A 24,699-nucleotide genomic window follows, 5' to 3' on the forward strand; every position below is an offset into this window, starting at 1 on the left:
GTAGTCACAAACACGGGACTTTATACTGACTGTTAAGTAGTCACAAACACGGGACTTTATACTGACTGTAAAGTAGTCACAAACACGGGACTTTATACTGACTGTAAAGTAGTCACAAACACGGGACTTTATACTGACTGTAAAGTAGTCACAAACACGGGACTTTATACTGACTGTAAAGTAGTCACAAACACGGGACTTTATACTGACTGTAAAGTAGTCACAGCATTAAAACATAAAACACATGGCAACTAACACATACTGAGGTTATGATCTTGTCACTGGATCGTACGATAATATTTCCGGGGAATTAGTTCCTTCCGTGACCTTGACATGTCCAGTAGTTGGCACTCACTAGATGGCAACTGTTCGGGGCAATGAAAGGTGAGAAGAAGTAAAAGTGTTGGAAGTATATAATTCTGGAATTATTTGAGAGGGGTGGGGCTCTAGCGGCTCTCAAAATACACAAAGTACCTGCTATAAAACTTAAAATACGAGCAACACGGGGGATTTAGTGTTTCATTTGATAGAGCTTAAATAGTCGTGATATGTCAACAACAAGCCGGCACGATCTGTACTAACCAAGTTTAAATGCTTCAGAGAACTGAACTGTAGGAGGATTTAGCGGTAAAAAGTACGGGGGAAGCAACAAACACAGCGGCTACAAACTTTAAAGCAACGAACACTGATAAGTAATTGTTTAAATGTGTCCTAATTTCATCACAACTCTGTTATGGTAAAAGATAACGGTGCTGATTAAACTGATACGATGACGGGAAAATCAACAAAGAAGCGGCCGCCTTTAACTTTTCAGTACGAAATGTCAAAAATCATCGGCTAATTTTCAAGAAAAACTGTGATTAAAAGACCTCCACAAAAACGACTGAGGACTGACAAACGTTAGCGCAGTCGTACCAAGACACCGATAAGAAATACAACGGACCAAACGCGAACTAAAGGTATTAACATAGCGGACCAAACGCAAACGCGGGCTAAAGGTATTAAAAAAGTACAAATGTCGCCAAACTAAACTGATGGTAGCAATAGCCACAGGACGTGATCTGATAATGCCCGGTCACGTGACCAGATAATATAAGGTATGAGATGTTTAAAAACAAGCAAATTATCAGGATTGTACGGAGTCTTACGACAGACATTTTATTGGGTTTATTATTACATAATCATTTTCACGACCGTCTTAAATAAACTTTCTCCGTTCTCAGTCAATTTGTTTATTCAACGACCCTCTAGCTCTGGTTAATCAATTTGACAGACTGACCGCTAGTCAAATCTAATGATACAGTCTTAACGCCGACTTCACCCTCACGGGTAACAGGCCTATAATTACTGCGAACATCACTTAGAAGCCAAGTCAAACAAAAGCCGGACAACTATTATATACACGAACCATCAGCTTGGTAAGGCAAGGAATGTAGCTTTACAACAAGGGGGAGGCAGCAAGCTACTGATTGGGTAAAGAGAAGCAGTAATACAGTAATACAGAGCTAACATATAATATAAGCAAGCTATTTTAAAGGCTCTTCAACGACGACTAGTAACCCTCGGTTTAGATGTCCGAAACCGATTAAATCATGGTATATAATTACACTGTTGACCAATCAAATTAGGTTAACATTAGCATCAACCAATAGGATTTCCCGGTTGAGCCCACGTGATGAGTTGCACGTGCGATGCTATGACTATCATTGCCAAGCACATCCCTTTCAACATCACTTCAACTCCACTTCCACTCTGTGTAGTTTAAGCCAGGAGTTAGGGCGGGTGTTGAGCCAGCTGAGTCCGGCTAAAAAGGCTGATAATTGTGGGTTGTCAAACAGTGGGTCACGTGATATCGTGCGCGAGTTCACGTGCTAGTTTGACGACCAGGCCCAGTCTGCTGTATGCAGGCTACACTCCGTTCACGTTCCCTCTCGCCTCTAGTTCCTTCCTTTCTTTCAGTGCCTATTACCGGAATATCCGAGCATATTACCGGAAAATCCGAGCTATTACAGGTAATTAGGAGGAGTTAGGGGGCTAGATGGAGCGAGGACCCATACATAACCGGTCGAGGACCCCACACACTGCACCCATCAATGTAAACGTGAGGGAGTGTGTGTTTATAGCGTCATTGTTTGTTTTACTGTTAGGAGAAAACGGGAGGGAACGGAGTATCTTCAATTATAACTTAAGGTCACACTTGAAATTAGGAATCTTATAGCCGGAAAAGGGACGAAATTCTGGTAAATTGACGGAGTGAAGTATCTTCCATATGCATAACACCTAGAAGGGAGGTATCATTGATACTAGACGTAATATCTTGTACCCAAATGTAACAAGATTACGTTGTAACAAAGACCCAGACTCTACATGGTGGCATTTCTTGTCAGAGCTCAACAACTTTCAGCTGACTGGGCAATTTACCAGTGCAACAACAGATAAAACCTTGCTTCTCTTTTAAATCAATGCTGCAGATAAATACGAGATTTAAAGGATGGTTTATTTGAAAAGTGAGCGGACCAGTTAGCCAATGATATACCGATTGAAATGCCACGTGACGTTGAAAAGCGTATCCCGTCCTTTCCAACCGAATAACTGCTCATCTAACCCATTCATTTTTAAACCATGTGGGACTTAGGTATTTCCTATGGTTGGATGGTCTAGGTTAGGAATACTCTGTGATGAGGGGTTTTTGAGTGAGATTCATGCAGCGAGTTAGTTCCTTTGCTGGTGCTGATATGTGGATTGTGCATCTTAGTCTTACTCTGGATCTATTGTTTATATAATTTGCGTTTAGTTTTACTCGGTCCCTTGCATCTGTTAACTATTGAACTTGGACAGTAATTTTCTTTTTCGAGTAGTTCAGATCGCATAAAGATAGCCAACCTTATGATGTACTTTCGAAGGCAAAACAATGAGCAAATTGAGCATCAAGTGGCAGCTAATTGGATAGTTGTAATTGAATATATTCTGATATAACCATTACCCATTAACCCTGAGGGCCTCTGAAGCCAATGAAGTGTGTTCTTAGCAAGCTTCACACCTCAATAGTGAACATTTAATTAGTGGGTCAGTACAAATATCAAACATCTCATTAAGTCATTATGAGGGATCACTGTACCTCAAGAGTCAATATTCGAGCTCTAATTGTATTATAAACTTGATCAATAGATTGTCTGAATTAAATAACCCTTGCAGGATAATGTTTAAATTTAATGCATATTTTCAAGCTGATATATTTTTCAATATCCAGTGAAGTTTGATCTTTATCTTATATTCTAAATAAAACCTGTCTCTGAATTAACAGAAATGATTGTGAATTAAGGCCTAACTTGTGAGCGCTCATACAAGATATTTTAAACTAATAGTATTACACGAGATCGTAGTTTTTAAAAGTATAAAAACATTGATTTTAATGCCAAGCCAATAATCTGAAGGTGATTTATTCATGAACAATAATTACAAATAAACGAGTAGTGCTCAACAATTTCATTAGATATTGTAAAAGCCTTTGTTCTTTATTGTTACTAAAATAAAACCTATTTTCTACAATCCGTAGCTTCATTTTGTAAAGGCTCTCTAAAAACTATGCTAATACAGAACCTATCCTCCGATATAATTTTGGTACTATTTCTTCACGCTATACGCAAATAATTCATGAGTTGACAGCATGCGATATAATAACTAAATTAAGATTACCTTAACTAACAAAAACATCAACGCCTCAAAAGTTAAACATGTAATAACATTTATTTCCATCCTCCCTTAAAGTTTAAACAAACTGCACTCGCTAGAACAGACCGGACAGTAAGCGAGTTGCTCCCTCCCAAGCAAGCTGTTTATCATTCCTCGGGGACACAACACCTAAACCTGTCACTGCACGGTATTTCAGGTATTGTACCTGGCATTTCAGGTATTACCTCATGTATATTTCAGGTATTTTAGGTATGCTTCAAATTGGTTATAAACGACCTTCACGCGTATAATAACATGTATTTTAAAACGCTGGTAACTGGGCTTACAATTTCATTTCCGGGACGCCCAGTCGCTATAAAGGAACATTTAGAGCCGAACTCAATAATTATCCTATTGATAGGTGAGGCAGTGAGGCAGGGTTTATTAAGTTAAGCGTTAACACTTGGTATTACAATCCCAGGGTTATAATTATTTGTGGGAGGTACTGCTATTTCGCTAGCTACAATTATCAGGGACCCCCGTACGTTCTTACCTAGCTGTAGTGAGAATACTATTGAATACTCAGAAGTGAGAATACCAGAATAAGAGGGAAGGGCCAGGGAGTGAGGGGTCACGTCCACTTTGTGGAGTTCTAATCATATTATGCTGTAAATTCGGCATAAAATTATAGGGCCCTGGACGGAAGTTAGTGTGATTGGTGGGAATTAATGCAGAATGGTTCATAATCTCATGTCCATTAAAACTTCTAGAAGCAGATTAAGTAGTTGTTTCTGTTTACTACCAGTAAAATCTAGTTGTTCTCAGTTACATCGGGAATAGCAACTAACCACTTGATTCTCAAGTCTCTTCTCTCAGAGGTACAAATTCTAACATCCGTCTAGCAGATTATACACTTCTAACACGACTAAACAGAGCTCTACAGTTGGTTGGTTTGTGTCACGTGATTATAATACTGCTTGTTTATTGGCGGATAGCCAGACACCTGTCAGTTAAACCTAGTCCAACTCAAATTAAGAGGATACGAGGTGCAGAAATTTAGTAAAAGTGAGAAGTACGTCTTTATTATAGAAGTGTAAAAGGTTTTACGTATCATGACAGAAGTGTAAAGGGTTTTATGTATCACTCGCGCTATAATAATACCGTTACTAAACGTATTCTGCGTGACGTGTGAGTGGATGGAAAGAGTTAGTGAAATTAAAGAAATTAACGTTAGAGACTCACGAGTTGTATGTAAGATACTAATAGATAAGTACGTGTACCACAGTCGGCTTCCCTTTGAGCCACTTCGCTAAACTCACAACATTACGTTAACATACACCCTATAGCTCCCCGATAAGATAAACCTTTTGTCGGCACACCGACACCAAGTTAAAAACTAAGAACGAGCCACAAAACGAGTCATCACGGAATAAGATTAAGCAGGAAGAGAGGGGGAGAGAGAGAGGGAGGGTCCCCAGGAGTCGTGTCTTACTCTAGCAGGGGAGGCTGGGATCCCCCAGGGAATAGCTCACATAATCATCGGTCTATCACACGAACACATGAGGGCGATACTACGTCTAATTAAACATATTTTCACAGTTAACATGTCGTCAAGTGTTGGGGTTTCAACAGCTTGAGCTGATTAGGTAAGGTAATCAACCACGTGGGGTGATGTAGGAGGTCACGTGGGGTGAGGAGAGGGGTAACTGATGATTGCTTTAATTTTTAGTCGGCGTGAAAATTTGTAACATTGTTTAATGTTTTAAAACCTCAGACGAATTCCACGAGGGATTTCCAGGGCTTGTCTAGCTTCAGCCTGGCGCATACGGCTCAAAATATGGTTACAATCTTGCAATCATTATATTTAACACCAGATGTTTTCCACAATCTTAACCACAACACATTCCATTACAAGACACAGGGTCTCATGGTGACTATTTCACCAAAACACCAGGTAAAGTGCCACGTATCACCACACGGGGAAGGGAAATTAGCTGCCCCAGCAGACATAACACGAGGCAGACAACCGTAAACGACATGATTTGTGATCTAAACTTGATAACCGGGTTAGCTTGAGGTTTTTAAAACTGGGGATGACAGGCGGGTTAGGGTTTGTAAGAGTTTACAGCTCGGGGAATATTATCTAGAGTTTTGAGATATGGCGACTAGTACAACAAGAGCTTTGTCTTATCCACATCAATTACATTGGCACATAGCGTTGTAACTAAAATGTAGTTGACTTCATAGTTATTTCACCAAAATCAATAATTATTGTTATGAACTTAGCAAAACTTGAAATGAAAATACAAGATGGGGAATATCTGAAGAGAAACTTGAAGATACGTATCAACTATGAAGAGATACTTGAAGTTGTTAAAGACTATAAGAGAATTATTAGATCACGAGTCCGGAATGGTTTAGACAGACCAATAGAAAGCCAGGTAGAGGGCGATACACTGTTCTTCTGTATATTCCAGCTACATGATGTTTACTAAAACTGTAGGATGCTAACATACTGTTAAGTGAAACTGCAGGATGTTGAACATAATGTTTACTAAAACTGTAGGATTTAATGATGCAGGGAGAGATAGTTCACTACTCCTGATATTCTCTTTAAACAACAAGTAGGAGAAGCAGCAGTGCCATCAGTGTGGTCACTGTTAATCAGATTCAAATGGTTTGAGCTGCTTGATGTTAAGATGTATATTTACGTTGGTTGTTCAATCATCATGTTACTATGCGGTCCAAAGTGGAGCTGTAATTTTTAATAGAAATCTCTCACTGAACGTTTAGTTATCCACGAACTAGATCATGCAAACATAGCTCTGAAATTTGTGATTTCACGCTAAACATATCTCGGAGCCATTACGCCACGAGCGGCAACAAAAACAGGCTCAAATGAAAGAAAATCAACACAGAACCACAGCCAAAACTCAACACAACAGATCAGAGACATCGGCAAACGTAAGATCCCACGATAATATCTTGAAACAATGCCAGCACCGCACCGAGTAATATAATAGGGGGGGGGGGGGGGGGGGCCAAGTGGATATTTGTAGATATTTGTAGATTAATGTAGTATGGATAATCCACGAAAAAAGTGGATGACATTCTACAAATTTATACATTTATCTCCAAAAATCCAGTAGAATTTCTGGGCACATATTTGAGATTACATTTTTTGTAGATAAATGTAGATATTTGTAGATTATTGTCAATGGATAATTCACGAAAATTCTACAAATTCTACAAATTTATACATTTATCTCCAAAAATCCAGTAGAATTTCTGGGCACATATTTGAGGTATACATTTTTTGTAGATAAATGTAGATATTTGTAGATTATTGTAATGGATAATTCATGAAAAAAGTGGATGACATTATCCAAATATCTACAAATATCCACTTGGCCCCCCCCCCCCCCCCCCCTATAATAGTTAATTACCAGTAACAAGATATGAAACTATGGTAAACTGGCCATTGTTCCTAGGGATCAAAGAACGGAGCCGGGGGAAAGGCAAAAGAGACCGAATCTTACTGCTTAAGTAGTCTAAGTAATTTCAGAGAAGAATCTCCTGTAAGCCAAGCGAGACAGAGAAGTGACACTAAACCCGTTGTCTGCAAAACAACACTTACAACACTAAACATGCTAGTCCTCTGCAAAACAACGCTTTACTATGAGAAAGCTTGCGGAGCAACAGTAGTGAAGTTAGGATGATTGCTACAAATGGGGTATAACGACAAACATTATCACTCAAATATGGTCAAAACGTAAAACTAGAAAGCTTAGCATCGCCGTCAAACTAAATATCTCGATACACAGTACAGAGAGTAGACGAGTAGAGTGCCTGTTAGCAAGTGTCTAAGTTTTATTGCTATTTAATGTGAGGACCCCACGTGGTGTATGATAAAGTAGAGACTAGTGACCAGAGAGAGAGACAGCTTAACAAACTATTGACGAGGTAGTTGACGAGGGTGTTGGACGTGTGGTGGCATGGGATACGTTGCTGGGTGATAAGGAACGTTGCTGGGTGAAAAGGAACGTTGCTGGGTGATAAGGAACGTTGCTGGGTGATAAGGAACGTTGCTGGGTGAAAAGGAACGTTGCTGGGTGATAAGGAACGTTGCTGGGTGATAAGGAACGTTGCTGGGTGATAAGGAACGTTGCTGGGTGATAAGGAACGTTGCTGGGTGATAAGGAACGTTGCTGGGTGATAAGGAACGTTGCTGGGTGATAAGGAACGTTGCTGGGTGAAAAGGAACGTTGCTGGGTGATAAGGAACGTTGCTGGGTGATAAGGAACGTTGCTGGGTGATAAGGAACGTTGCTGGGTGAAAAGGAACGTTGCTGGGTGATAAGGAACGTTGCTGGGTGATAAGGAACGTTGCTGGGTGATAAGGAACGTTGCTGGGTGATAAGGAACGTTGCTGGGTGATAAGAAACGTTGCTGGGTGATAAGGAACGTTGCTGGGTGATAAGGAACGTTACTGGGTGATAAAGAACGTTGCTGGGTGACAAAGGAAGGTTGCTAGCCATGAAGGAACGTTGTTCAGCTATTGGAAAAGTAAGACGGCGTTTGAATGGGAATGAATACTGTAAATTAATAGATTCCTTTCAAATCTATTAATCAAACTATCTGTTTAACAGTAGTGTTGAAAGTATTATTATTTAAATAATTTCAACACTACTGTTAAACTAATTTTTTAGTGGTTCTGAAATATAGAGGGTGTGTCACACCTACTGTAATTAATTAAATTTGACGAAACTTTCAGGAAATCTAAGTTTGACCCATACCGTATCTATAAGTATAATCTCTGAAATTTCTGTGCAATTCTAAGAAGAATTACGCGAGCTTGAGTTATTAAAGGGTTGCGTGTGAGAAGTTACTTCTGGGCCACCCTGTACTTGAAGCTCTCGTTAAAAGGTATAATAAAATTCACTATAATAAACGCGACGTACGCCCGATAGTTCAATTTAATGTGATTCTAACAACGTTTTCTGATGAAAACAGCAAACGCAACCAGAAGATTGGCTGATGATTTACGTTACTAGGCAGCAGGAAAGGAAAATTGTCCATTACTAGATTAAACCTGGATTTAAATCCAAACTGGCTAGAAAAGAGTCCCAGGCCAAATTAAACGACTTAATAATTTAATAAGGCGTACTAATAAAGAACAATGGCTGGCGGACAACACTGGATACTACACATTAAGCCAGTCAACCAAGCCCGTCTACACAAGCAAGTCACGTGAGTACACACATGACACCCAACACAGTACGTTACCATGACAAACAGAGGGGGCGGGAACATGTGAGCACCGTTACCATGGCAACATGACCCAGGCAGGGTCACGAGTTAGATAGACAGACCAGTCTAGACCAATCAGAGGGAGGAATGAGAGGAGGTAAACACACTCTGGTACGTGGTGTTTATACCTCAGCTAAAAGTCCGGTCTAGTCGGACGGACTAGTGGGAAATTTCAGGTATTATTAATCAGTGCCGTCATTAAATAATGTCTTACTTTCCTTGGGAACCCAGGTTTATTGTAGAGATTAAATGAGCTGTTTTATGTTCGTTCTTTCGGATGTTGACGGTACTTAGCGAGAGGGTGGCGTCAGGATTATAAATATTAAATAACAGAGCAATAAGACAATGCTAACAGTTAATCCATTGTGTGGTGAGGCAGGCTTTATTGCACGAGTGGTGTGTCACCATGGTAACACGTGCATCACCATGATAACAAGATGGCCGCCTGGTGACAAGCAGGTGCCAGGATTTCCTAAACAGACAGATCTCCAAAATCTTCCTTTTAATTAATAATGTTCGTTCTATGCAGTGCTAAGCTGTATAACATATTTATGGGACGCCCAACTCGCATCATTACTCTTGTCACTGCGGTAAAAACAACACTAAACAAATCTAAAATTCATTACATTGCTAAAGATCAGCGTATTTTATCTGACTTTCAGAGGACTGGAAAATCGCAGAATTAAAGCGGAACAGCACAGATCCCCGCAGTTGAAGATAGCAATGAAAACGTCTATATTACGTTATTTTACGCTATACCGTCCGCATTCTGACTAACAACAAGCAGTTAGGTCACGTGATACGGTCCTCCAGATACCCGATACACTGTAACATTAGTGCGTGTAGCGGATATCATATCAGCTATCAACCTTACCCAACATTCGTATCTTATCACAACTCTAGTGCTCCCATGCCTTTCCTCAGGCGGTCACATGTACCAAGACTCAGGAGAGCGTGTGTGGCGTGATCACGTGGGGTCACGTGATGCAGCACGTGGGCACACGAGATACTGCACGTGGGCGAATAAAAGATGCGGATTGGAAATAAGGCGGGAACCATGTGACGAGAGGGAACGCTAGTCTCGTCCTGGGACAGGATATAACAAAACATCTTGAGAGATATTATTAGCAGAGTTATTATACTTAAGTAAGTTAAATCATGACTCTGAGCCACGTTCATCATTACCCAAGTGAGAATAATACCTGGCAATTAAACAGAATGTAGAATGTTGCCATCAGATGAGGTCACTGTTCAGTCCGAGCTACGGAACTGCGCGGATAAGCTTACCAACACTGATATCCGGATTTAGGACAGAGTGGACACGATGGAGAGTTTGATGGGCTCAACGACTCGTCTACATTTTTATTTTGATGATTTCTATTCCAAATGAGCCAGTTAGTATAAATTTAAATCTCTCAGAGTCCACAAATTTTGTGCATTTCCTGTTTAATGTATGGGAATGAACAAGTAAAAACTGAACTTTCTGTTGTCTTGATAATAATATAAACTAAGTGAAAAAGGTCCAGATTTGACATAAAATGTTAAACTGATGAAAAGCGACGGTTGAAATTGAGGGGCAGAAGCTGGACTTCAGAACTAGACCAGAACTAGACCCACAACCTGTTGAAGGTTGGGTTCACAGCCAATCTGCTGAAACGGCAAACACCAAACTGTAATCAACCTCAGGTTTACGGGCACAAGCCGCAATTCCCCCTACATTTGCACGTCGACAGCAGAGGCAGAACATAGAGCCAATAGCGAGAGAGAACTGAGAGCACGTGTTTAGATGAGGACCAATGAGGAGCCAGATACAAGCACACGTGGGCAGTTTAGAGTTCTATTCTTCAGTTTCTATTAGAGGATTAATTAGGGCAAACGTGTCAAATTGAGCGTCAATAAGTGTGCTATGTAGAAAGAGAGAGAGAGTACAGCCACCCAATCAATACTAATTGACTTCCAATCAAACTAACAACACTCTGCAAAACCACCAGTTAATTTGAGTATATATTATAGAGTTCGAGTTAGTTGTCAAATCTAGATAAAAGAGGTGAGTTGTCGGCAAAAATTAGGGAAAAATATTATCGGAGAAGACATACAAAACCGACTGGCTGGGATATTAGAGTGGCTGGAATAGAGCACAGTGTAGAGTATTATAGAGTGGGATACTGTTGACAATAATGGTCACGTGGGTAACAAGTACAGGTAAACGGAGTGTAAAGTGTGTGTAAGTGTGTGTGGAGAAAGAGGAGGAGGAGTATATAGATACACTAACTGTGTGATAACTCTGTTGTCATGGTAACAGATCTGTCATAACAGGATCACCTAGTCTGACTTTGTCAAGCTTCTCTTCTCACCCGGCTAGTTCAATGAGTGAAGTCCCTTAATTAAAAGAGAGTCTGACTCTAATTTTGGTACGGGACGTCTAGGTTCCTTTTGTTATAGATGATGTCAGAGTGGTTTCAGACCATATGTACTACAAATTGTAAAGCCCCCATTGTACACAATATGTGAGGGTGGTTATCTCCGACAGGTCTGTCTCACCCTGTGAATATTTACAGATATGAGAGGGAAAAGGAACTTTATTGTTCTAGCTCTCACATTTCTAGATCAGCTGTTCAGTGTTCAGATCTACCGGGAAAAAGAAGTTTACCTTTTACCAGCTTTCTTGGGAGGTCTACACAAAGGACCAGTAACCAGTAACCAGTAACCAGTAACCAGTAACCAGTAACCAGTAACCAGTAACCAGTAACCAGTAACCAGTAACCAGTAACCAGTAACCAGTTACAGTTACAGTTACCAGTTACAGTAACCAGTTACAGTTACCAGTTACAGTTACCAGTTACCAGTTACCACCCAATAAATAGCACTAACAAGGATTTACAAACCCTCAAACTAACAAACTTCCTCCCTCATTTACTGCGACTAGTTGACCTACTTGAATATCACGTGACCTACAGATGTGAGATCATTAGCTGATCTCTCCCTCCCGTAATCCCTCTAAATCGCTAATTTTTTCAGGGTCCTTTGTACTAAGCATAACTTGCTATATTTGACACTTGACACGTATGTTTATATAATGCCGACTGGATTGAAAACTCCCGATTATAAAGGTCTAGATTTATACTTATTATTTTATCCTCGATCATTAGGCTGAAAAAAGAATATGGAAAAGGAGATACACTGTTCAGGTTTGGGCATTAGTCATAATGTAAGGGAAAAATGAAAATATAATTGAAATTTTTTACCGGATTTGTATCAACCAGCTCTATAGCTATAATACGTTTACATGTTTTGAAATAGCGAGGAACTGTCTCGATAATGATAAACCAGTATCCGCTAAAATTCAAGAAGATCCTTTAGAGACACACCAAATGACCGAATCAAACCACGACCAGTTGCAGTACCATATTAAATATTTACAAGGAATACCTTAAACTCAATCAAATAGCAAATTACAACTCCTCTTTGAAGACCAGTCAATTCGCAACCGTTTAATTACATCTTAATACTTGAATATTTCTCCGTAACGTATTCTTTGACAGGTCTGAATGATTTAAAATTAAAGGTATTGCCAACTTCTAATGAGACTGCCTGTAAAGCTCTAAAATCACCTAAACAGGGTACTCTAATATTCTCTGCTCTAGTCACTACTGTGTCACGGGGGTACGTTTAAAATAACCCAATCTTCAAGTTCTTTATGAGACAAGAGAAAGGCCATCTTCGGAGTTATAACCTACTTTCTAACTGTATAAAGATTAAAGAGCTGCTTGATATGAACGATGCAAGGAAAGTGGAAACAACCAAAGCACAATGTACTGCAATTTGTCACCCTGCCCGTAGCAAATACCTGTTACAGTATGTTATGTGGTTACTACGACAGAAAAGTTCGTTAAGTTTCCAGATCAGGATAGCTGATGAGATCTCGGTACTAGACGGGGGTAGGTACTTCCAGGCACCTGGAGATACCAGGGTACTGATCAGTATCTTATATAAACTGAACTCCAGAAATCTTCCGGACTAAGGACTAGAACCGTATCCGGGAGGGGCTGCTTATTGGGGGGGGGGACTGAAACTCTGATCTAGTTGCTGTAGGGTATTAATGTCTCACTTGACTGGAGCCCGTGTAACTGTTCACAGATCAGTGATCTGCAGTTTCCACCTGAGTTCACTGATCTGCATCAGAGCATGAAAAGTACACAAATCAGTGTTTACACCCAGATACCCTTTTGTCTGAGAGAGCTATAATTGGGAGATACGGTATCAATTACACTCAAGATATCATCATAACAAACGTTAATTAGGGCACGTATTAGATAAAGTTTGGGTGTATTAGATTAGGAGGGCAATCAGGCTAGATCAGGTTTAATAAGGGTCACTAATAATATCTGACATTCAGGCACGTGGTGAGGTCAAGTATTGAAGTTTAGTTATCATACCCCCTTTAGGTTTTATCGAGTATCTCGAGGAAAGCAAAGTTATAAACTTCCTGATTCGAATTCTTGTGGCTACATTAACTAGGTTAGGGCGAGTATTTGAATCCAAAACTGGCACGAATTGTAACAATCCTCGACATCCCCTTCCCCTTCAGATTAACGAAACTACAATTTTATATAAGGCGTTGCTATGGTGACATCATTTAAATGTGACACAAAATGACAGCTGCCACCTTTTCAATGACGCAGTATGCACACAATACAACCCGAAAATACCTGCTCAAATTTCAACGTCTACCTCACAATACCAGCAGCAGCAGACAGGCCCAGACAAACTACACTGCAGAACTAGACACAGTACACTGCAGAACTAGACGCAGTACACTAGGCACACTGCAAAACTACAAGGGGCAGCAGACAGAGCACACACCAAACTAGACAAGTTTCAAGACATTAACCAGCTGAGGAACATCAAGTGTACACTTTACATGTAGACAACATTAATAGCTCCTTCTCCTTTACAACTCCTTACCTCCAATTATACCTTATTTGGTAGTGATGCGTTGCGCCTGCACGTGTATGGAGTTGGTTGCGGTAATGTGATAGCCAAATAGAGTCCTTTGTTTTCCGTGATGAGTCTCAACTACCTGGTGACACGTGATGCCCTTATAAGGTCATCTTACAAGGTAATCTGACTGTGTCATTGGTATGAGCCTTGGTTGTAAGGGGCAGGTATGTAATGATGTTTGTTGTGTTTAGTAACGAATATTAGCTCACATTGTTTAGACAAAGAGGAGGTGACAAACTGATTAGCTTAAATCAGGTGACTTTTCAGCTCGGGGTCTTGTCATAATGCTCATAATATTCACTTAGCCTGGGTTCACTAATAACTCTCTTATTTGAGGAGTTGTCTAACCTTGTTTGAGGGTGTCTTTTCTCAGACTGTAGTCTTCATCCGCAGCAGTGACCAGAAAATGACGGATGTGGGACATTTGATCCTCTTACTATTTGGGGCATTAAACCCCAATACTGAGACTTAGTCGTGACTTTACACAAACGCCACAACTCTTCTCATAACCTAACGGTTACATAACCCTTTACTAATCCTAACCCAATAACCATGTATCAATGGTAAAACCCCCGTGCGAGTGACCAGTTAGAGGAGTATTAAAGTTGGGAGGGCCCCATCAATTAAGAAATTAAGTTATAAGTAATTGACAATAGCCCGGAGCCGGGTGGTACACACCCAATTAGTGTACACACCCAATTAGTGTACAATTACACAGCTAATTACAGTGTACACCTCCTCTTGTTACAGGGTACTAGTACTACTAACAGGATGTGAGGTGGTTTCTATGGTAACACGTGTGTCAGTACAGTAGTACATTACCAGGATACCACACCTGTACACACTGTTGGGATACGAGCTGCCCTGATACGGGGGGTTAAAAAGGAGGAGGTACAGGAAACTACTGGGGAGGAGATACAAGTAGTAAGAGAGGAGTTAGTAATAGTACCTAACACTTGTACCTAACACACAGAGGAGATATAACAGAGGAGGAGGGGTTGTTACCCTGGAGTTACTGTTAAACAGAACATTAGTAAGATTACCTTGACAGACAGTTAGTTCTACGGTAATTAGCTCACCGAACATCTGGTATCACACTAGTTACCTCTAACCTCTACTGGATTACTAGCCTGTAACGAGTAACGACCCCGTATTATTAACTTAAACAGTTTAACTCCCGCTAATCCTTGTCCTTTTTAAATATTTGAGTGTTCGTTTCCGTGGTTTTTAGCTCCTTTTTCTTTAGGCATATTTAAAAAGGAACTTCAACCCTCCGAATAAAAGCTTGACTTATAAAATTGTATTTACATTTACATAAGTTCTGTTTCTTATCCGTCACGTAATATAAGCCACGTAGTGTGGGTAACGAGCCAATCAGAGGTCTATATTAATAGCTAAACACAGTGCTTCTCAATCTACTAATCTCGTAACCTGGTCCTGACAGATACTTTAACTAGAACTGTAGTGATGTAGAACTGTAATACTACAGTGTATCTAATATACTCTAACTCAAACACCGACACTCCAAATATTCGCAGTAAATCTCCAACAAAAGATTAATGAGATCAGCTGATCGCTTCACCAAGATATCTATTTCCACAGATACACAGCATCTCCCCTTTCTTGCTCTTCAAACTAATGACAGTGTAAAACACACGCAGAGGCACGTGAGGCGGGAGAAGGCGGGGATTGGTGGAGCCTAGAGCAGGGAACACGTGATACCTATATAAGGAAGTTTCACCGCAATAACATGACCATATAAGGACATCACGTGTTAATAGATAGTGGAGTCAGGAGCAGGGACCATGGTGATTGGTGGGAAATTAGATGAGGGAGTTGGAGCTGAAGAAGAGTGGGGAGAAGGGACCACAGATTAGATCAGGATGTGGAGCAATTTCTAGACGCGTGTAATCTGTCGAGTTGTTAATCTCGCTAGCTATTCTTCGACAAATTCTCAAGATTTGCCGATAGAAAGGAGAATTAAAGGTGGGGTGTGTAATCTAGAGATTCAGTCTGAGAAACGTTACAGCATTCTAAAGTTCTAAATATACTCCCAGAGTGAGAAATAAAGTTGAGTTGCTTCCCGAAAGTTACCCGGAACTTGACAATACGGCACTAAATTCACGTCAGTGTCCAAATGATCTTTACACGGGGACCAAGTTTAAAACATCCAACTTGCAAAGCCTTGCAATCGAAAATATTCCAGTATGTGTACAAACGTGGGAGATTTATTATACTGGACGCCTCATCAGAGAACGGTAACGTGAAACATGGGGAATAATAACGCCATGTAAAAATTAAAGATGACCAGGTAAACAACAAGTTTAAATCTTGTAAATATTAAATGTGAGACTAAGTTAATATTACAAGATTGTCATGGTATGAATCACAAGATAATGAGGACATTGTAACCCGCAATGTAACAAAGTTGTAAAACTGTAAAAGCGAGAAAATACGTGAAGACGAGAGGCAGAGCTGCAAAACACAGACAGGCTCAATTAGTACTAATCCCATTAATTGAATCAAGACCAATTATACAACCCAATGGGTGATTCCGGTGCTATCTTAAAATAGAACCTTCCACCAGCAAGCAGGAAGCTCACCTGTTTTAATTGCATTTATCAGGCGATGATTTCTATTTTTATTTTTCAGGGGGGCGAAATTCCGCAAGATGTTAACGCAATACGGCTGGACAATCAACGTTGTAAAGTTATCTAAGACATGTCAAAATACAGTGCCAGTGTAAAGTCATAACTCCAGCACGGTGCTGTCGTTACATTGCAGCCGTGACAGTTGATAAGGAATCAATTAATATTACATGCAGTCAATCAGACCGTGCAGACAGTGCGGCACAAGGAAATAGCAGGCATTGTGATTGGTTTTTATCGGAGTGTCATTATATTATGAAGCAATGACGCAACTGTATTATTAGCTGTGTTACAGTTGTACAATAGGCTGATACTGTCCATAAGATTCTTGGAATTATTTAGTGTCTTCTGGAACATACGTTATAATACCAATTAATATTGGTCGCATTATTCTTGAAAAATTTTACTCAAATCCCGTACAGCCAAGCGTGAGTTGTTAAAATTGCTCTATTTAGGTAGAAAGCATCACGGCTCGGCTCTCAACAAAAATACTTTAAGTGCAAAAATGAAACAAGGCAAATAACTGGTATGAACGAGTAAATGAAAAGTCAAAAGAACGGTGGATGTTTCAGCACCTATTGGCCTTTTGCTTAGAAAGTACTAAGAAAGTAGTAAAAGGACACTAAGTGCTGAAAAGTCGAATACCTTGTTTCATTTTCTCCACTTCAACTGGTTTTGACAAAAGCCATGATGCTCTCAACTAAAAAGTTCAAGAATTTTAATGGTATAAATCTGGACTTACCAGTTAAAAGTTCGAATGTCGACTAAAGATTTCCTAACATTTGTGTGAATATAATATTATTGAGATCATCCAAGAAAATCAGATCATAAGCTTAGCTCTACTGCTTACCTTAGTATCACTAATAATATAAGTTAATAACCACAATATTAACTTACGATAAGAATTAAACATATTTAAAGTCATAATGTCCAAATTTAGTATCCTTTACTTGCGATAAACCACATTCTACATCACGGAATACCAGATAACCAGATCATACACGCGCAACACATAAACCTTCCCAGCTTTTAGTAACCTTAGTAACCACACACAGTAACCTTAGTAATCACACACAGTAACTTAGTAACCACACACGGTAACTTAGTAACCACACACGGTAACTTACAAGCTCCCTCCCAACTGAAGGTAACAGATCAACATATTGATGCACTAGACTCAACGAACCTTGACAACAGACGCAACCCTCTAGACACCACCACTAGTTGAGGAATAGACACACAGCCTGGTTCCATACAGAGAGACCTCATCTAACTGGCTTACTGACTAAGCAGCGTCTGTAACCCGTATTATTATAATGTACTTGTTCTATTGGAGGGAGGGAGAGATGTTACATCGGCTATTATCTATGTGCCGAGTTATTAAGAGGATCTATAAAAGGAGAGAGAGGGAGAAAGTCTCCTATTGGCCGGACTATAACCAACTATTCAGTTATAGTTTACGTAATGCGTACATTAGACAGATTAACGTTGCACATTGTTAAAGTAGCGACGTCTTGAGCAGGGGAGAAGTAAGATACAGTTTGTCCGGGTCTGGCTAATGGTAGTTTTGTAAAGCTACAGATTTGTGAAACTAGCCTATCTGTTGGGGGTAGAGGTAGATAGTGCGATGTTGTTAGAGGTGAATAGTGCGGTTATACAGGGTTATAGCCCGGAAATATTGGATATTAGACGAACTTACAGGCTTACACTATGATAATACACTTTATAGTGTAATGTGTATAATAATGTAGTGTTTATTACAGGACAATAATACACTGTATAGTGTATGATAATGTAGTGTTTAATGTTTATCACAGGATACTGAGTACAAAATATGTCTATTCAGTAAAATGCAGATCGGTATGTCATGGTAAGATAATATATATCATCAGTATAAAACGCTGGTGTTCACTTAAAGTAATTGTAAGATATGACATATATTAGAATACTGGTGTTCACTTAAAGTAATTGTAAGATATGACATATATTAGAATACTGGTGTTCACTTAAAGTAATTGTAAGATATGACATATATTAGAATACTGGTGTTCACTTAAAGTAATTGTAAGATATGACGTATATTAGAATATTGTATCATCTCATTACTACTGGCTTCATGACCTACAGTACAGATTACAGCGCAAGTATTTGCTTATACTCTACACAACTTCATACTTGTCAAAAAGCTTGGAATATCATGCACACTATATATATATATCACTTGATATATCTTAGTACACGGGACGAGTAGCAAATCTGCTTAGGAATCAGTGAATAAGATGTTGGCATCTTAATCTTCTCTTCAGACTGATCATGCCCCCGGAGACTTTTTAAGTTGTTCGTCAACAACAACAAGGTGTGAATATTCAAAACTTTTAACAACTAATATTTATGTTGTTGAATATTATGCTATGAGATGTAGTTGACAAGCACCTACAAATAGGCAGGGTCCTAAAATCGAACGAAAAAAAATTCCAGGGTGAAATGGACTTAACGTCTGAAAAAAAAAAACTGCCAGTCATTACAACAAACCTGTGCAACAAACACAAAAACACATTAAGTAGTCACATTGATTGCGCACAGCGAGGTGCTGGTGTATTTATAGACTGTTCACACCGACAAAGCTAAAGGTAACTCTGACGGACAATTGTAGTCTCATTTATTATTATTTTATTATTAAATAAACAACACATTATCTTTATTTTTACAGAATAGTATTTATAATTCATGTTATTTTTCTATTGTGTAGATTTTAAGTTTTCATCTTCTTTCACCTTAAATTTACGAGAATCACAGTTTCAACGAGGAAATACTGTCAATTACCAGGTGACTATAATATAAAAATTGTTTGGACGAGGCGCGCAGAAAATGGCAAAATTTGCTCATGTTTTCATGTTGCATCGGGGCATGTAAAAAGTTCGGCGTTAGATGCTATATAATCCAATTAAGCTTGATTTGGATATAATATTGTACAAGAAATAAAATGTTGAAAGAAACTCACTGTTAGAATTGTCCACCACGACAGTGTCTGTTTTCTCTTGTTTCTGAACAGGCTCATCAGTAGGTTGCTTTGTGGTTGGTTTGGGCTCGTGCTCCGTTGAAAAAACTACCGGTGGTTCCGTCACCGGACCCTCAATCCCCTCGACACACATCCCCTTCTCATAGGGAAACCTCCCACATTTCCACGAGTTGGGCCAGTCATGGTCTTTTTCTTGCATGGTTGCTAAACATCTGTCCCTCACATTGATACATAGGTCTCTGCAAGGCATGATTTGGTAGCCCATTGCTGTGGCATTGCAGTACGGGGCATATAAGGAACAGAGGAATAGTTTTAGATCCTTGCTACACTCAGTGTCAATGAATCTTTGCAGTAACTGAAGATCGTTAGCAGCAGCTTCCTGGGTGTTTTGACCTATTTCGTTGGGAAACCGGACAGTTGAATAACCAAACTCAGCACATGTTCCAATTGTAAGGGGTTCACATCTTGCATCATCTTGAGCTCCAACAAAACCCAAGCATATACAAAGCAGGAAGGCGAGATACAACATTTTAGCTTTCTAAGGAAAAAGTTAATCAGTATTCAGAGGGTGAAATTGGAGAAAACTTAATTTAAATATTGTAGAGAATGTGACACAACATTAGATAATAGATACTTATGTTCTACTTGTTTCCTGGAACAGAATGATAAGATGTAATGTAATGTCCTGCCTGTGAAAATTGTATGGTCCAAATGCTTCTCCACCAAGACAAGGTTGGTATACATATACGTATATCCCTCAGTTAGGGAAAAATTCAATTTCCATCCCCAAAACATTACTGACCTAGTCGGTTTGCTCTCCAACAAAACTCTAGATCCTACCACACTCACTGCCACAGCAAGAGCAATCCATTCAATTCTCTCGGTGAACAAAAAATATACAGCCTATTATAAGAGCCTAGATTTCCACTCAAATACTGGCAAGTGCATAATGCTATAGGACCTTATAATAAAATTGAACCATACAAACTCGATTTATTTATTTTTCTAAAACTAGCATTATATAACATTTCTAAATTATCCCTACACACTTGTAAATAATTAGAATAGTATAACTTAAATTATTTCAGAATTACAGTTACTATTGTGTACTCAAGAAAGTAATTATCACTTTTGTATCCTTGTATCCTTGTTGTATCCTTGTATCCTATGGGACCAATCATCATTAGCTTCCATACAAGAGGTACCAGTGACTATTATAACTTCGAATGTAATTGTAAAAGCATGTATTGTAGTGGAAGAAAATGGTCATGATATGCTACAATACAATATGAAAGGACACTTCACTGGAGCCAAACAGATCTATTGGTCTGTGGGCTAAATCCACTTTAACTGGGTGGGTAGGAAGATGTGGTGCAGTGGAAACGTCCCAACCAGCTTACAAGAAAACAAAATACATGAAATAATCTGCAGTCAAACAAAAATTTCAATTTTAAGTCATTTATAACAATCAAAATTAGGGTATTTAAACAGTTCAATGCAATATTTAAAGGAACTTAAAAGCCTTATATGCATACTAGTAGTGGTTCAAGACACTCTTAAGTAGTGTAGATATAGTTTGAAGGGGCAAAGGGGTGTGTGTGCTGTTACATTCATACCAAACGGCAACCAAGTAAATATTGAATGTCCATAGACACTGGTCTAGATACGACAGAGTTGCGATTAAGATAGTGTTACACGGAATAGAACTAGCAGAGTGGGGCGTTTTTTGACGATTTTTCAAGGTCCAAGATTTTCAAAATCTAATAAAAAATTGTATAAGACCTATTTCAAAATTCTGGCCCAACATTTTCTTTTAAATGGTCCTTAGAAACATATCCTGAAAGTTTCAGGGTGATCGCTCAAAAAATGTTGGAGAAGTGCTGACCTTTGACTGGCGATAACTTCGGCTAGCAACAATATTTTTATATAGGACCAAAAGCAGCTGATACATATCACTCCCCTCTATCAGAAACAACTATAAAATCAATTTCGAGATAATTTTGATGGAGACCCCGGCCCCCTCTGGCCCCCTCAATAGAGTGACAGCCTACAATAAATCTAAAATTTTATTTAAATGAATCTTGTAATGGACCTAATTCTTCTACAATATTTAACAAAACATAAAGTTTCAATGAAACATTAAGTATTATTTTACATTCCTTTAATCCTAAATAAAATAAGAGCTTAAACCACGAATTAGTTATCTAGAAGTAAACTCAAGGAAATATTCTTTGGTGATTGTATTATTCATTAAACTTTATTTGGTTGTTAGTATTTTTATTATGGCAAGTGGTTGAATTTAGTGAGACAGGGTCAGTTTAGTGAGACAGGGTCAGTTTCTCTATTGTCTTAGAAAAATGTCTACTTTACAGTAGGCAATGCTGAGTGGCAGGAATGAGGGACCAAAAACGCTTGGGACTAACAATGGCCCATTAACAAACCACTTCAGGCATGGCAATGATGTTAGTTATGCTTTATTTGTCTAAAACTGATCCTACTGCACTTCTGATGTTCTATAAAAATAACTTGGATAAAATATTTTCATCTTTATTAGGTATAAAGAATCCATAACACAAAACACACAAACAAAATGTTTCTAATATCATGTATATAAATTACTATAAAACTTGTAAATTTTATAAATCAAAATTTTTGTTTAACTGAGTATAATTTTGTTCTATGAAATGGCATGGGGCTGCTGCAAGTTATATTGTGTTAAGATACTACAGCTTTTGCAAGCTTAAGTAATCTATGCTGGATCGAGAGTTTGAGAATTCAAGTGCAAGGTAACAGCTCTTGCCAAGCCAGTGTAGATGTGAAGTTTATTGGTAAGCATGTAGCAATGTACTGAACTTGGGACTTCATCAGCTTTTTTGTATGCTACGTTTTTATTATTTGCAGCGACGAAGATATTTGTGTCATCAGCAAAATAATAGAACAAATTTAGAGTTCTTTTCAGAGTTTGTAAGGTCGTTTTTGGAAATTAAGAACAGAAGGGGCCTTAGGTAGCACACTTGTGGCACTCCGAAGAGCACAGGTAGATCGAGTATCAGATGTTTCATTGTTCACACACCGACATATTGTTTGCGGTTGGAAAGATAACTTTCCAGGAGTTTGTGTGTCTGTCCTCCGATCCCGTATGTTGAGAAGTATTGAGTAACAGAAAAATTGAACAAACTGGCTATTGTGCAGTATTCCCTGACTTGAGAGAAACCATAAAGCCAGCCATATTGAAATTTACAAATTAGTTTCCTTTAATCTTTATAAATAATAATTGATGAAATATCAGTTTCAAGTTTAAAAATATAAATCTTGAATATGTAAACAAATTTACACTTAAACTGTAAACCATTTCAATACAAGAAAACAACAATTTCAAGAAAACAATAAATTATTAGTTTAACACCTTCATAAATAAAATTGTCAAATATTTCATAAAAACTTCCTGTTCAGGAAGCTTGAAAAAGCGCCGCGCACAGGGATTGGCGAGCCAATTACATTATTAGTTTTTACTATACAGCAAATTCATTTTTGGTCTTTGTAGGTTTATAACCTACCAAGACGCGCGCCGAGTTGAACTTAAATGTTTTACAAGTATCACCCGTTAAGTTTGACAGTTATTTAGAATATATATTCGCGTACAACGTGATATCTTTATCAGTGCAGTGTGTACAACACCAACTACACCGATCAATTGCCAATCTGCGAAACATTTCATTATTATTATCACTTCGAGATGGCCAGGCCTACTCTCATGCTGTCTATATGTGATGATTAATTCTGAAAAACTAGGGACAACTGGGGAATGATCCCAGAACCTCGAGATTTCGCGTCTCTTGCTCTACCAATTGAGCTACTGACCCTGATTCTCAGAGCGAAATCACCACTCATATACAGCACAATTTCATGCTTTGTGTGGAATATCATTTATCAGTTATTTAGAATATATATTCGCATTTATCCACACTATATTTACATTACACGTACAACGTGATATCGTTATCAGTGCAGTGTGTACAACACCAACTACACCGATCAATTGCCAATCTGCGAAACATTTAATTATTATTATCACTTCGAGATGGCCAGGCCTACTCTCATGCTGTTTCGCTCTGAGAATCAGGGTCAGTAGCTCAATTGGTAGAGCAAGAGACGCGAAATCTCGAGGTTCTGGGATCATTCCCCAGTTGTCCCTAGTTTTTCAGAATTAATCATCACATATAGACAGCATGAGAGTAGGCCTGGCCATCTCGAAGTGATAACAATAATTAAATGTTTCGCAGATTGGCAATTGATCGGTGTAGTTGGTGTTGTACACACTGCACTGATAACAATATCACGTTGTACGTGTAATGTAAATATAGTGTGGATAAATGCGAATATATATTCTAAATAACTGATAAATGATATTCCACACAAAGCATGAAATTGTGCTGTATATGAGTGGTGATTTCGCTCTGAGAATCAGGGTCAGTAGCTCAATTGGTAGAGCAAGAGACGCGAAATCTCGAGGTTCTGGGATCATTCCCCAGTTGTCCCTAGTTTTTCAGAATTAATCATCACATATAGACAGCATGAGAGTAGGCCTGGCCATCTCGAAGTGATAATAATAATTAAATGTTTCGCAGATTGGCAATTGATCGGTGTAGTTGGTGTTGTACACACTGCACTGATAACGATATCACGTTGTACGTGTAATGTAAATATAGTGTGGATAAATGCGAATATATATTCTAAATAACTGATAAATGATATTCCATACAAAGCATGAAATTGTGCTGTATATGAGTGGTGATTTCGCTCTGAGAATCAGGGTCAGTAGCTCAATTGGTAGAGCAAGAGACGCGAAATCTCGAGGTTCTGGGATCATTCCCCAGTTGTCCCTAGTTTTTCAGAATTAATCATCACATATAGACAGCATGAGAGTAGGCCTGGCCATCTCGAAGTGATAATAATAATTAAATGTTTCGCAGATTGGCAATTGATCGGTGTAGTTGGTGTTGTACACACTGCACTGATAACGATATCACGTTGTACGTGTAATGTAAAT

The 24,699-nt window shown here is 38.8% G+C and overlaps 1 protein-coding gene across 1 annotated transcript in view; it reads right to left on the reverse strand.

The window, feature by feature from the left end:
• The window catches only part of LOC134817873 (atrial natriuretic peptide-converting enzyme-like), a 35,821-nt gene extending 15,638 nt beyond the window's left edge, over positions 1-20,183 (reverse strand). Inside the window, exon 1 of the mRNA XM_063827227.1 lies at positions 19,632-20,183. Coding sequence (XP_063683297.1) covers positions 19,632-20,178 — 547 coding nt within the window. The 5' untranslated portion in view covers positions 20,179-20,183. The remainder of the gene's footprint in view (positions 1-19,631) is intronic.
• Positions 20,184-24,699: the final 4,516 nt, after the last annotated feature.

This window comes from Bolinopsis microptera, chromosome 7, assembly GCF_026151205.1.
Source record: "Bolinopsis microptera isolate Bmic1 chromosome 7, MBARI_Bmic_1.0, whole genome shotgun sequence".
Taxonomy (NCBI): Eukaryota; Metazoa; Ctenophora; class Tentaculata; order Lobata; family Bolinopsidae; genus Bolinopsis; species Bolinopsis microptera.